The sequence below is a fragment of the Bombina bombina genome, chromosome 3 (genome assembly GCF_027579735.1).
Source record: "Bombina bombina isolate aBomBom1 chromosome 3, aBomBom1.pri, whole genome shotgun sequence".
Classification (NCBI taxonomy): domain Eukaryota; kingdom Metazoa; phylum Chordata; class Amphibia; order Anura; family Bombinatoridae; genus Bombina; species Bombina bombina.
The window spans coordinates 49,216,149-49,229,372 of record NC_069501.1 but is presented as its reverse complement, the minus strand read 5'-3'; the positions used below and the strand labels follow the sequence as shown (position 1 = coordinate 49,229,372).

The window sequence follows — 13,224 nt, the reverse complement described above, 5'->3', positions numbered from 1 at the left end:
ATGGGGTACACAAAGCAAACATTTGCAGAAAGTACACCCCTTGGTGCATCAAATGAGGAACTACAAGTATTTCTAGCATAAATTTGGGGTGGGCAGCAATTAATGGAATAAGTTGCATTGCTTTAAAAAAAAATTCTAAGCAAAGAGCCATATTCTACTTAATATTACATTGTCTATTTTTGTGCTAGCAATACATGTAGCCCCTCATTTGATGCACCAAGGGGTGTACTTTCCAAAAATCTGTACTTTATTTAATGTATCTTAGTTTCCCAGGATTCTACAGCTGTCCGATTGCAGACATAAACCATAAAAGTTGAAAGGCTAATTTTTTTTTTGACTATTTCAAGATTGCCATGTCTGAAATTAAACAGTTCTAGCCACTTCGAAAATTTAAATATGGTACACAAAGCACACATTTGTAGAAAGTACACCGTCTGGCACATCAAATGAGGGGCTACATGTATCTCTAGCACATAATATTTTAGGAAAGAGCCATATTCCACTTACATTGTCTATTTTTGTGCTAGCAATACATGTGGCCCCTCATTTGATGCGGCTTGGTGTGTACTTACTAGAAATATTTAGTTTATACACCATATGCATCACCAGTGAAGAAATCAGAGTCTGGGTTCATAGAGAACTCCGCCGCTTCCTCAGCACTGAGACGCTTTGCCATAATTCTCTTTACAAAATAAATAGATATTTTGGGGGGGGGGGGGGCCGTGTCTGACCAACGGCTGAGATGGCTGCTTTTTTACATGGCTGAACAATAGAGTCGATAAATCCGCTATTTATCACTCAGAGGATTTGTAATCTGAGGAATTTTTTAACAATAAAACGGAGCCCAAGATGTGCTGAGCAGATCACAATGCTTTTTAAGAGAGATTTCCGCCCGGAACACCTTAATTGATGAAGTGCGTAGCGGAGGCCATCTAACGGCCTAGGCCTTCATCCGGCCCTCCCCATATTCCTGAGGACACAGAATCAACAGCTGTATATGCTGTACACTTTTTAACAATCAATACAAGCTACACCCCTTCTCAGTTAGTCTGCCTTTCTCATCACCAAAGGGCTATTTCAAGAAATATTTGGATCTAGTGATTTCGCCAACCCAGAGAGCACAAATGGAGGCTTTAGCAAGATGGGAGGTAAAGATGAGATGGCTCATACAGGACCACTTCCAGAATCTAGAGGGACCTACGCGCCATGCTCTTTGCAGTGCGACCTCAGAATGAGACAAGCCAGACCCTCACGGATTGTGCACCAGGTGATAATGATGGCAGTCTTGGTCTTTGCTTGACCGGGGGGGGGGGGGGGCATGTTGGGGGAGGCCCCCTTGGCTACAGCACAGATTGACACTCAAAAACTTTCACCCAACTGCATATCTTTACGAGTGACTCCCAGGATCTTAAGTGGCTGGCAATATACATTGGATCCCTTTTCCCACCTAACGCAGTTACCGCAAACAGAGCCTGACACAGTAAACTATGCAGCAATGGATACAAGCACGACGAAGGTGTGTGATTCCACATGGGAGGATAGTAAAATAGAGGGACTCACGACAGAAAAACATTGTCAGGTTTTCTCCACTTCCTCGGAGCGCCCTGCAGCCCAGGAGTTTTTGAATTTGTATTCTCTTATCGGATACCAATCCCATAGATCCCTGGCTTCTACTGACTTAAGGCGCAAAACTAATAGAGAGCCCAAGTCAATACACAGCAACCAGAACCAGCCTGAATCCCAGCAACAACGAATTTCCAGGCTCCGGAGAGAATATCTCCCTTATCAAAAGCCTCATTCCCTATTCAATATCCCTCCTGCTGAGCCATTTGGAATAGGATAAATCAGAACTTTATAACCTATGAGCAGTTCTACTGAGCTTATTAGTAGCTACAAAGTTATATACCTCCTGCTCAGAGATATCCTTTCTACTATGGGTAATTCATATATATGAGGACATTTTGTCTGAGATCACATGCTTTTATCTACCTCTTGTTGCATATTATCGTTATAAATAGAGCTCATATTCATGTTAGTTATTTAATTCATGTCTACTGTTGGACGATAATTACGATATGTTATAAGATTACTACTGCATGATATTGAATTTAAAAATTGAATCAATGACTCAGAATACCAGCATATATTTAAATTTGATATATATGTTATCACAGAAACAACTGCTTAATTTAACTTCATAAACGAATAGATCTGTATTCTTGCACAGTGCTATTGTTATATACAACCACGTTTCTTAGGGCCAGCTTAAAATGCACAAACTATATGAAGATTAATGTACACTTTATCCACAAACACCCAAAGATCTAACATAATGTAAAAAAAAAAAAATACAATAACTTGTGGGTTGTAATGATACCTCCATAACCACTACCTACAGCTCTATCTTATTTTAATTATATTAGATACCAAACTCCCTACACAGACAGAGTATTGCTGCGATGAGGTCTGATGTAGCTCAATCACTCTCCGAGTATATATACAACAGTCACTAGAATATTTTTATATGGATTGAATCCTCTACATACTGCTGAAAGGGTAATAGCCTCTCCAAAGTAGGTTGGCTGTTTTAATGTACTCTATACTGATGATGGGCTGTCTGCGGCGGAGATAGCTCATCTCATTCTTCTACAATATACCGCTATCGTTAACAACAGTAGGCAAGTGAGTGTGTGGTAGAATATATTTTAAACAAACCCTATACCCTATAGTTTTTAAACAATCCAATCTCTAATCCTGGTCTCAGGGGAGATATTTACTTTTGAAGGTCTACACTAGCAGTAACTCATTCTCCAAGACCTAGTTTGGTATCTACAACACTTACGGCTAGATTTAGAGTTTTGTCGGTAATGACCCGCGTAGCTAACGCATGCTTTTTTTCCCCCGCACCTTTTAAATACCGCTGGTATTTAGAGTTCACAGAATGGCTGCGTTTTCAGTGCGTTAGGCTCCAAAAAGGGAGCGTAGAGCATAATTTATCGCCACTGCAACTCTCAATACCAGCGGTGCTTACGGACGCGGCCAGCTTCAAAAACGTATAGGAAACAATGGGGCTGTTTGAGCTGAAAAAAAACCTAACACCTGCAAAAAAGCAGCGTTCAGCTCCTAACGCAGCCCCATTGTTTCCTATGGGGAAACACTTCCTATGTCTGCACCTAACACTCTAACATGTACCCCGAGTCTAAACACCCCTAACCTTACACTTATTAACCCCTAATCTGCCGCCCCCGCTATCGCTGACCCCTGCATATTATTATTAACCCCTAATCTGCTGCTCCGTACACCGCCGCAACCTACGTTATCCCTATGTACCCCTAATCTGCTGCCCCTAACACCGCCGACCCCTATATTATATTTATTAAACCCTAATCTGCCGCCCCCAATGTCGCCGCCACCTACCTACAATAATTAACCCCTAATCTGCCGACCGGACCGCACCGCTACTCTAATAAATGTATTAACCCCTAAAGCTAAGTCTAACCCTAACACCCCCCTAACTTAAATATAATTTAAATCTAACGAAATAAATTAACTCTTAGCAAAAAAAATATTCCTATTTAAAGCTAAATACTTACCTGTAAAATAAACCCTAATATAGCTACAATATAAATTATAATTATATTATAGCTATTTTAGGATTAATAGCTACCTAGTTAAAATAATTATAAATTACCTGTAAAATAAATCCTAACCTAAGTTACAATTAAACCTAACACTACACTATCAATAAATTACTTAAATAAAATACCTACAATTACCTACAATTAAACCTAACACTACACTATCAATAAATTAATTACATACAAATACCTACAAATAAATACAATTAAATAAACTAACTAAAGTACAAAAAATAAAAAAGAACTAAGTTACAAAAAATAAAAAAATATTTACAAACATTAGAAAAATATTACAACAATTTTAAACTAATTACACCTACTCTAAGCCCCCTAATAAAATAACAAAGCCCCCCAAAATAAAAAAATGCCCTACCCTATTCTAAAATTAAAATAGAAAAGCTCTTTTACCTTACCAGCCCTGAAAAGGGCCCTTTGCGGGGCATGCCCCAAAGAATTCAGCTCTTTTGTCTGTAAAAAAAAAAAAATACAATACCCCCACCCCCAACATTACAACCCACCACCCACATACCCCTAATCTAACCCAAACCCCCCTTAAATAAACCTAACACTAAACCCCTGAAGATCTTCCTACCATGTCTTCACCATGCCAGGTATCACCAATCGCTCCAGGCTCCGAAGTCTTCATCCAAGCCCAAGCGGGGGCTGGCAATCCATCATCCGGCTAAAGTCTTCTATCAAGCGACGGCTGAAGAGGTCCAGAAGAGGCTCCAAAGTCTTCATGCTATCCGGGCAGAAGAGTAGATCCGGACCGGCAACCATCTTCTTCAAAGCGGTGACAAGCGGCTCCATGTTGAAGACCTCCGGCGCGGATCCATCCTCTTCTTGCGACGTCCTAAGTCCGAATGAAGGTTCCTTTAAATTACGTCATCCAAGATGGCGTCCCTCGAATTCCGATTGGCTGATAGGATTCTATCAGCCAATCGGAATTAAGGTAGGAAAAATCTGATTGGCTGATGGAATCAGCCAATCAGATTCAAGTTCAATCCGATTGGCTGATCCAATCAGCCAATCAGATTGAGCTTGCATTCTATTGGCTGATCGGAACAGCCAATAGGATGCAAGCTCAATCTGATTGGCTGATTCAATCAGCCAATCAGATTTTCCCTGCCTTAATTCCGATTGGCTGATAGAATCCTATCAGCCAATCGGAATTCGAGGGACGCCATCTTGGATGACGTCATTTAAAGGAACCTTCATTCGGACTTAGGACGTCGCAAGAAGAGGATGGATCCGCGCCGGAGGTCTTCAACATGGAGCCGCTTGTCACCGCTTGGAAGACGATGGTTGCCGGTCCGGATCTACTCTTCTGCCCGGATAGGAGGAAGACTTTTGAGCCTCTTCTGGACCTCTTCAGCCGTCGCTTGATAGAAGACTTCAGCCAGATGATGGATCACCAGCCCCCGCTTGGGCTTGGATGAAGACTTCGGAGCCTGGAGCGATCGGTGATACCTGGCATGGTGAAGACAAGGTAGGAAGATCTTCAGGGTCTTAGTGTTAGGTTTATTTAAGGGGGGTTTGGGTTAGATTAGGGGTATGTGGGTGGTGGGTTGTAATGTTGGGGGGGGGGGTATTGTATGTTTTTTTTTTTTTACAGGCAAAAGAGATGAATTCTTCGGGGCATGCCCCGCAAAGGGCCCTTTTCAGGGCTGGTAAGGTAAAAGAGCTTTTCTATTTTAATTTTAGAATAGGGTAGGGCATTTTTTTTATTTTGGGGGGCTTTGTTATTTTATTAGGGGGCTTAGAGTAGGTTAATTAGTTTAAAATTGTTGTAATATTTTTCTAATGTTTGTAAATATTTTTTTATTTTTTGTAACTTAGTTCTTTTTTATTCTTTAGTTAGTTTATTTCATTGTATTTATTTGTAGGTATTGTATTTAATTAATTTATTGATAGTGTAGTGTTTAATTGTAACTTAGGTTAGGATTTATTTTACAGGTAATTTTGTAATTATTTTAACTAGGTAGCTATTAAATAGATATTAACTATTTAATAGCTATTGTACCTAGTTAAAATAAATACAAAGTTGCCTGTAAAATAAATATTAATCCTAAAATTATTATAATTATTATTTATACTGTAGCTATATTAGGGTTTATTTTACAGGTAAGTATTTAGCTTTAAATAGGAATAATTTATTTAATAAGAGTTAATTTATTTCGTTAGATATAAATTATATTTAAGTTAGGGGGGGTGTTAGTGTTAGGGTTAGACTTAGCTTTAGGGGTTAATACATTTATTATAGTAGCGGTGTGGTCCGGTCGGCAGATTAGGGGTTAATAATTGTAGGTAGGTGGAGGCGACGTTGGGGACGGCAGATTAGGGGTTAATAAATATAATATAGGGGTCGGCTGTGTTAGGGGCAGCAGATTAGGGGTTAAAAAAAATATGCAGGTGTCAACGATAGCGGGGGCGGCAGATTAGGGGTTAATAAATATTATGTAGGTGTTGGCGGTATTAGGGGCAGCAGATTAGGGGTACATAGGGATAACGTAGGTGGCGGCGGTGTGCGGTCGGCAGATTAGGGGTTAAAAAATTTTAATAGAGTGGCGGCGATGTGGGGGGGCCTCGGTTTAGGGGTACATAGGTAGTTTATGGGTGTTAGTGTACTTTAGAGCACAGTAGTTAAGAGCTTTATAAACCTGCGTTAGCCCAGAAAGCTCTTAACTACTGACTTTTTTCTGCGGCTGGAGTTTTGTCGTTAGATTTCTAACGCTCACTTCAGTCACGACTCTAAATACCGGCATTAGAAAGATCCCATTGAAAAGATAGGATACGCAATTGACGTAAGGGGATCTGCGGTATGGAAAAGTCGTGGCTGCAAAGTGAGCGTTAGACCCTTTCCTGACTGACTCTAAATACCAGCGGTAGCCCAAAACCAGCGTTAGGAGCCTCTAACGCTGGTTTTGACGGCTAACGCCAAGCTCTAAATCTAGCCGTATGATTGCTTTTTTTGGCATTGATGTTTCCCCCAACAAGACACCCGTTAACATTGGCTACTAGCTCCCATACTGACCCCGTAAACATTTTTAAAAATTTTTGCAAGTCTATCAGCCCCTATTTAAGTACCTGATCCTATAATCATCTACACTATCTGTTTCCCTGATTATTACTGTGTAACTAACACATACGGTTCCCTCACTATAATACTACTCAGTACGATATTATTTCAAGGCCCAAAAGAGGCCGTATATATATATATATATATATATATATTAAGATCTCTCCTGAGTATTCTCTGATAGACATTATTGACATATTTTATAAGTCTGCTAAATTTTGTTTTCATGTTACCAAGCCCAAAAGTGGCTATAGTCCGAGCTAACTCGCCTCCATTGAAAGTTTTATTGTGACACATAGGTCCAAGAGTGGCCTATAAATACACTAGGAGGTTTAAACAATTGGAAAAAGAGAGGCAAATATAAATAAAACCTAACTACCCGGTATTACTTGTATGTAGTTACGTACACGTCATTTTTATGCTATGTAAATGTATTTATGTTTGTATTGTCATGGCAAATTTCATCTGCTTTGTTATTCTTCCTAAAAAAACCTCAATAAAAGAAATATTGGGGAAAAAAAATAGATATTTTGTAAAGGAATTATGTCGCTAGAAAATATATAATTTTCTTTTTTTTGAAAGATGGAGAGAGCTGAATAAAGAGGGTGTTTCACTCATCTTCCACGCACGCTAAAAGACTGATTATAAATAAAAAAAAATTAAATAGCATTCCTCTACCATTTATTAATGTGTAACCACATTATCCAGGTGATCAAGGGATTACAAATATAATATCGGTCCATATTGTAAAAGTGAATGCGACATTTCTCAGCTAGGAGATTACTACGGTAACGCTCGTTACCACGGTGATCATTTAGCTATAATACTTAAACTGATACTTATTTAAAAAAAAAAAAAAATATTTTGGGGGTCTCCAGGCAATTTTGATCTTTATTTGTGTGCCTTTAGAGACACCCAAATCCTTTTTTTTTTTTTTACTTTTTTTATTGTTTGTTTATTGTATACCCCAAATACCTATACCATTGGAAAGGGTAGACAATTACCTTTCCAATGGTGGGTCTTGGGGGTCAGTAGCTGCTTAGATGCCTGAGATACAGGCATCTAAGCAGCATGTCCCTATAACTGACAATTGTCAGTTTTACATAAAATTTACATAAAATTGCATGGCGACGTCATCACGTCATTATGGGTGAAACATGAAGCCCCGGAGATGCCTGTCACTATACAGGCCAGATAGCCTGGGTGGGAGCCCCCAGATCTCTATAAAGGTGGGTGAGTGCTAGCGACGGCTCTGAGCAGTTGTTAGCACCTGACTGGGTCAATTTGTGACGGCTCAGAGCCGTTAGCACTCAAGGAGTTATATATATTTACAATCTGCTGCGCTACTTACCCGCTTCGCTGCGCTAGTTCTCATGCTGTCTCATGCAATGAGAACAAGGCTCACATTGGAGCCTACGGACGCGCGCTCACGTGAACGCAATGCTTCCCAGCAACACGATTGCAAGCTTGCGTTCGAATTGTGCTCAACTTGTAATACCAGCGCACATTAGCTAACTAACTAATAGCGCTCCACTTGTAATCTGGCCCTAAATAAATCATTGCTTGAATGATGTATCCAGAGCAAACATTAGCCTGAGAATAGTTTGTACGTCTTTTTAAAAATGATATTAGTTTGTTTAAATTTTGAAAAAAATAAGGGTAAAGTTAAAGGGACAATAAACTCAATTTTTTTCTTTCATGATTTAGACAGAGAATACAATTTTAAACAACATTCCAATTTACTTCTGTTATATAATTTGCTTCATTCTTTAGATATCCTTTGTTAACAAAATATCAATGCACATGGGTGAGCCAATCACATGAGGCAAATATGTGCAGCCACCAATCAGAAGCTACTGAGCCTATCTAGATATGCTTTTCAGGAAAGAATATCAAGAGAATGAAGCAAATTAGATAGAAGTAAAATTAGAAAGTTGTTTAAAATTGCATTCTCTATCTAAATCATGAAAGAAAAAAATTGGGTTTATTGTCCCTTTAACTTTACCCTTATTTTTTTCAAAATGTAAACAACTAATATTATTTTTAAAAGGAAGTGTACAAACTATTCTCAGGCGAATGTTTGCTCTGGATACATCATTCAAGCAATGATTTATTTAGTGCCAGATTACAAGTGGATCATGTGGGTTTAATGCCCCTTTAATGCCCATAAAGCAGTGGGCGCTGCCATATTGTAACTTAGGTTACTTTTTCTGCTCAGGCCAATTAGGAATGGTTATAAATGGTTTACTAGAGTGTGCAACCAATGAAATATATTTAATATGAATTGGAAAGCCCACAATATTCAGAATTCAATTACAGGAAAGGAAAATAAAATAAATAATGAAAGTATATTGCAGAGTTGTTTAACTTCATGTAATTAAATCATTTATATGAAATATTTTGCAGTGTTTAATGGGGTAATTCCCTTCTTCCTTTTCTATATAAAAGAGGTTCTAGCTTGGCTAACCACAAAATGAGACTATAAGGAAGGTGTGGGGCATTTAATAGGGATTCCATTGAACATAAATTGCTGTGGCAATAGAGTATTACTTAGTATTATCATTAACACCTTGCATGCCTGACAGGGCACTGGAACTTTGCAATGCAATAACTTTCTGCAAATTCATTCCTTTGTCAGGGAAATTCTACTAATTAACTACATTTCAGTTAAGACAATGAGATCCTTGAGATATTACAGAGTAAAGCCAATAAAACTAGCACATCCTGCTCACAAGCAGAACCACCATGTAGCACAAACACTGATTTGAACAGCCAATAGGATTTTAGCAGCTTTAATTCCTATTGGCTGATTCAAATTTTTCAGCCAATAGGAATGCAATGGTACCCCCAGTATAAAAGGGGTACCTTGCATTTCAATCCTCAGTGTGCGGCAGACGATCACATGAAGAAGACCTCCACGTCGGATCGATGGAGGTCATCCCCCGCCTCCGCAGGGATGAAGAAGATGCCAGTCCCGCGATGGATGAAGATTGAGCCACCGGGATGAAGATCGTTCAAGCGGGACTTCAGCAACTGTGAGTACCTAAAGAGGGGTTAGTGTTAGTTTACTTTTTTAAGGTTTTTAGGGTAATGGGCACTCTAAAAAGAGCTGAATGCCCTTTTAAAGGTCAGGAAAAAGAGCTGACTGCCCTTTTAAAGGCAATGCCCATACAAATGCCCTTTTCAGGGGAATGGGTAGATAAGGTTTTTTAGATATTTTTTTTTATTTTGTGGGTTGGGGGTTTATAATGTTAGTGGGTCTTTGTATTTTTGTTTAGAAAAAGAGCTGATTTATTTAGGGCAATGCCCTACAAAAGGCCATTTTAAGGGCTATTGGTAGTTTATTACAAATTAGGTTTCTTTTATTTTGGGGTGTTTTTTTTTGTTTTTTTTTAAAAATGGGTATTAGAATAGGAATAATTTTTATTATTTTGGATAAAAAAAATTATTTTTTTTTTTTTTAATGGTGCTGGTGCTTTTAAGGGCAATGCCCATCCAAATGCCCTTTTCAGGGCAATGGGTAGATTCCGTTTACTTTATTTTTATTTTGTGGGTGGGGGTTTGTATACTGTTACTGGGTGTTTGTTTTTCTTTTGTAGGAAAAGAGCCAATTTCTTTAGGGCAATGCCCTACAAAACGCCATTTTAAGGGCCTACAAAAGGCCCTTTTAAAGGGCCCTTGGTAGTTTATTATAGATTAGTTTTTTTTTTATTTTGGGGTGTTTTTTTTTGTTTTTTTTAAACAGGGTATAAGAATAGGAATATTTTTTATTATTTTGGATAAAAAAAAATTGTAACCCAGAGGCGAGTGCTCTATCCGTTTAAAAATACGATATACATGTTGGAGGCAGCCATAAGGGGAGAGTGGAACATATGGTAGAGGGACCATAAGGGGGGGGTGTTTGGATTGAATTGAGGATGTACGATAACCTGGGATGCAACATGCTTTTCTTTTCTTTATTATTCTTTCATACTGGACATGTGACCTGACACGATGCATAGCAAAGTTTGTTTTGTTGTTAATGTTTATTCTTGTTTTCTATTTTCAAACTAAAAAGCTCTCCGTCCTAGGACAAATGTTTAGCCTAGGATGTCACGTTTTCTAAAAAGTTAAGTTTTAAAGAAATGTATAAATGGATTCACTAGGTACTTAGGGAAAATGTATCTTTTTTATCTGATATCTTGGTGTATGACAACTGATCATTTATGACATGTAACACTGTAATTTGAATGTGATTTATGTATACCTGTGAATTTCAATAAAAATATTAAAAAAAAAAAAATTTTGTAATAGTTTTTTTTTATTTTTTGTGAATTTTAGTGTTTCATTTTTTGTAATTTTAGGTTTTAGTGTAAGGCAGCTCAGGTTTTATTTCACAGGTAAGTTTGCATTTATTTTAACTAGGTAGTTAGTAAATAGTTAATAACTATTTAGTAACTATTCTACCTAGTTAAAATAAATACAAACTTAGCTGTGAAATAAAAATAAAACCTAAGCTAGCTACAATGTAACTATTAGTTATATTGTAGCTAGCTTAGGTTTTATTTCACAGGTAAGTATGTATTTAGTTTTAAATAGGTATTATTTAGTTAATAATTGTAACTTAGGGGGTGTTAGGTTTAGGGTTACAGCTAGGTTTAGGGGTTAATAGTTTAATTTAGGTTGTTGCGATGTGGGGGCCTGGTGGTTTAGGGGTTAATAGGTTTATTTAGTGGTAATGATTTGGGAGGCCAGAGGTTTAGGAGTTAATAGCTTTATTTAGTGGTGGCGATGTTGGGGAGCAGCGGAATAGGGATTAATGTCTTCATTATAGTGTGGGCGATGTTGCAGGTGCGGGGGAATAGGGGTTAACAATTTTAGTATAGTGGCGGCGATATCAGGAGCGGCAGATTAGGGGTTAATAGATTTATTTTGGTGGCCACGATATCGGGAGCAGCATATTAGGGGTTAATAACATTATGTAGGTGTCGGCGATGTCGGGGGCAGCGGATTAGAGGTGTTTAGACATGGGGTTAGGGTGTTAGTTTTTTTTTCCCAATAGACATCAAGGGGGCTGCGTTACAGAGCTTTTCATTCCGCGCACGTCAAAGCAGCGCTTGTATTTTGTGCGGTATGGAGCTCAACGCAACCATATCGAACGCACAAGGCGGCTTTTCTAAAACTTGTAATGGCAGCGCTTCGGAGGGAGAAATAACGCAACTTTTGTTGTGTTCGTTAAATACCCTCTATAGCGCAAAACTTGTAATCTAGGTGTATGGATTTAAGACTCACAAAGACGTCTAGAAGTCTAACCAGTTTGCGGTTCCCAGGCAAGAAAGAACAGGTGATTAGCAGCAGCTAGTGATTGCTGCTCCTGACTGGATCACATTGGCTTTCATTATTTCTCTGCCTGCTCTTCCTCTAATTGAAATCTGAAACTGAACAGAACCTTGAATTCTGGAAAGTGATTTTCAAGGGTTGTGACTCTGAACTGCTAAACAAGGCACATTTTATTGACATAATAAGTATTAAAATGTTTTTAAAACATTTATTTTGTATGTAGAGCTTTTTGTAATCCAGTGATTCGTTTCTGACACACATATATATTTCACTTTAACTTCATTATGAATGATTTTCTCACAAAAACAACATTTATTTGCAATTTATGACATGAAAAAACACATGAATGTGTCACAAAAAAGAAGAATAATTTAAATGTTTACTTTGTTTGTGTTGTATCCAGTAGGGTTTGGAGAAACAGGGTCATTAATTGAGCAATAAAGCACAGCGTCTGACATACCTAGAAGAAAGGAAACAACATATGAAATAACATATACCGAGAACAAGATCATTTCCTGTACTGCAATGATCAGTTTCCAACCACATAACCCCATTCTTATTGTCACACTACAAGCACTGTGTTTTTGTCTAATATAAGCCTTGTAGCAGGGTCAGTGTATCCGTGTTACTGCTACACTTTAAACTCCAACAGACTGTCGGCTAGATTACGAGTTTTGCATTATGGCTCATAACGCTGCTTTTTCACTACCGCTGGTATTACAAGTCTTGCAGGTATAGCTGTACCGCACACCTTTCTGGCCGTAATGCAATGTGACTACCGCACCTTTCAAAACGTCCTTTTTCAATGGGACTTCCATAGCGCCAGTATTACGAGTTTTGCCTGTCCGGCCAAAAAGTGAGCAGTACAGCCTATACCATCAAGTTTCGTAACGCCATCTAAAGTTAGTAGTTATGGGTTTTACACTACAAAGCTGTAGCATAAAACTCATAACTAAAGTGTTACAAAGTACACTAACACCCATAAACTAACTATTAACCCCTAAACCGAGGCCCTCCCGCATCACAAATACTAAAATAAAATTATTGACCCCTAATCTGCCGCTCCGGACATCGCGGCTACTATAGTAAAAATATTAACCCCTAAACCGCCGCACTCCTGCATCGCAAACAATAGTTAAATATTATTAACCCCTAATCTGCTGCCCCCAATGTCGCCACCACTATACT

At 38.4% G+C, this 13,224-nt stretch overlaps 1 protein-coding gene across 3 annotated transcripts in view; it reads right to left on the bottom strand.

Annotated features, from left to right (window-relative positions):
- The window catches only part of QTRT2 (queuine tRNA-ribosyltransferase accessory subunit 2), an 80,256-nt gene that overhangs the window by 45,777 nt on the left and 21,255 nt on the right, over positions 1–13,224 (bottom strand). For all 3 annotated transcript variants that reach the window (XM_053705835.1, XM_053705836.1, XM_053705837.1), the window contains one exon: positions 12,420–12,496. In XM_053705835.1, the coding sequence (XP_053561810.1) occupies positions 12,420–12,496 (77 nt within the window). The remainder of the gene's footprint in view (positions 1–12,419; positions 12,497–13,224) is intronic.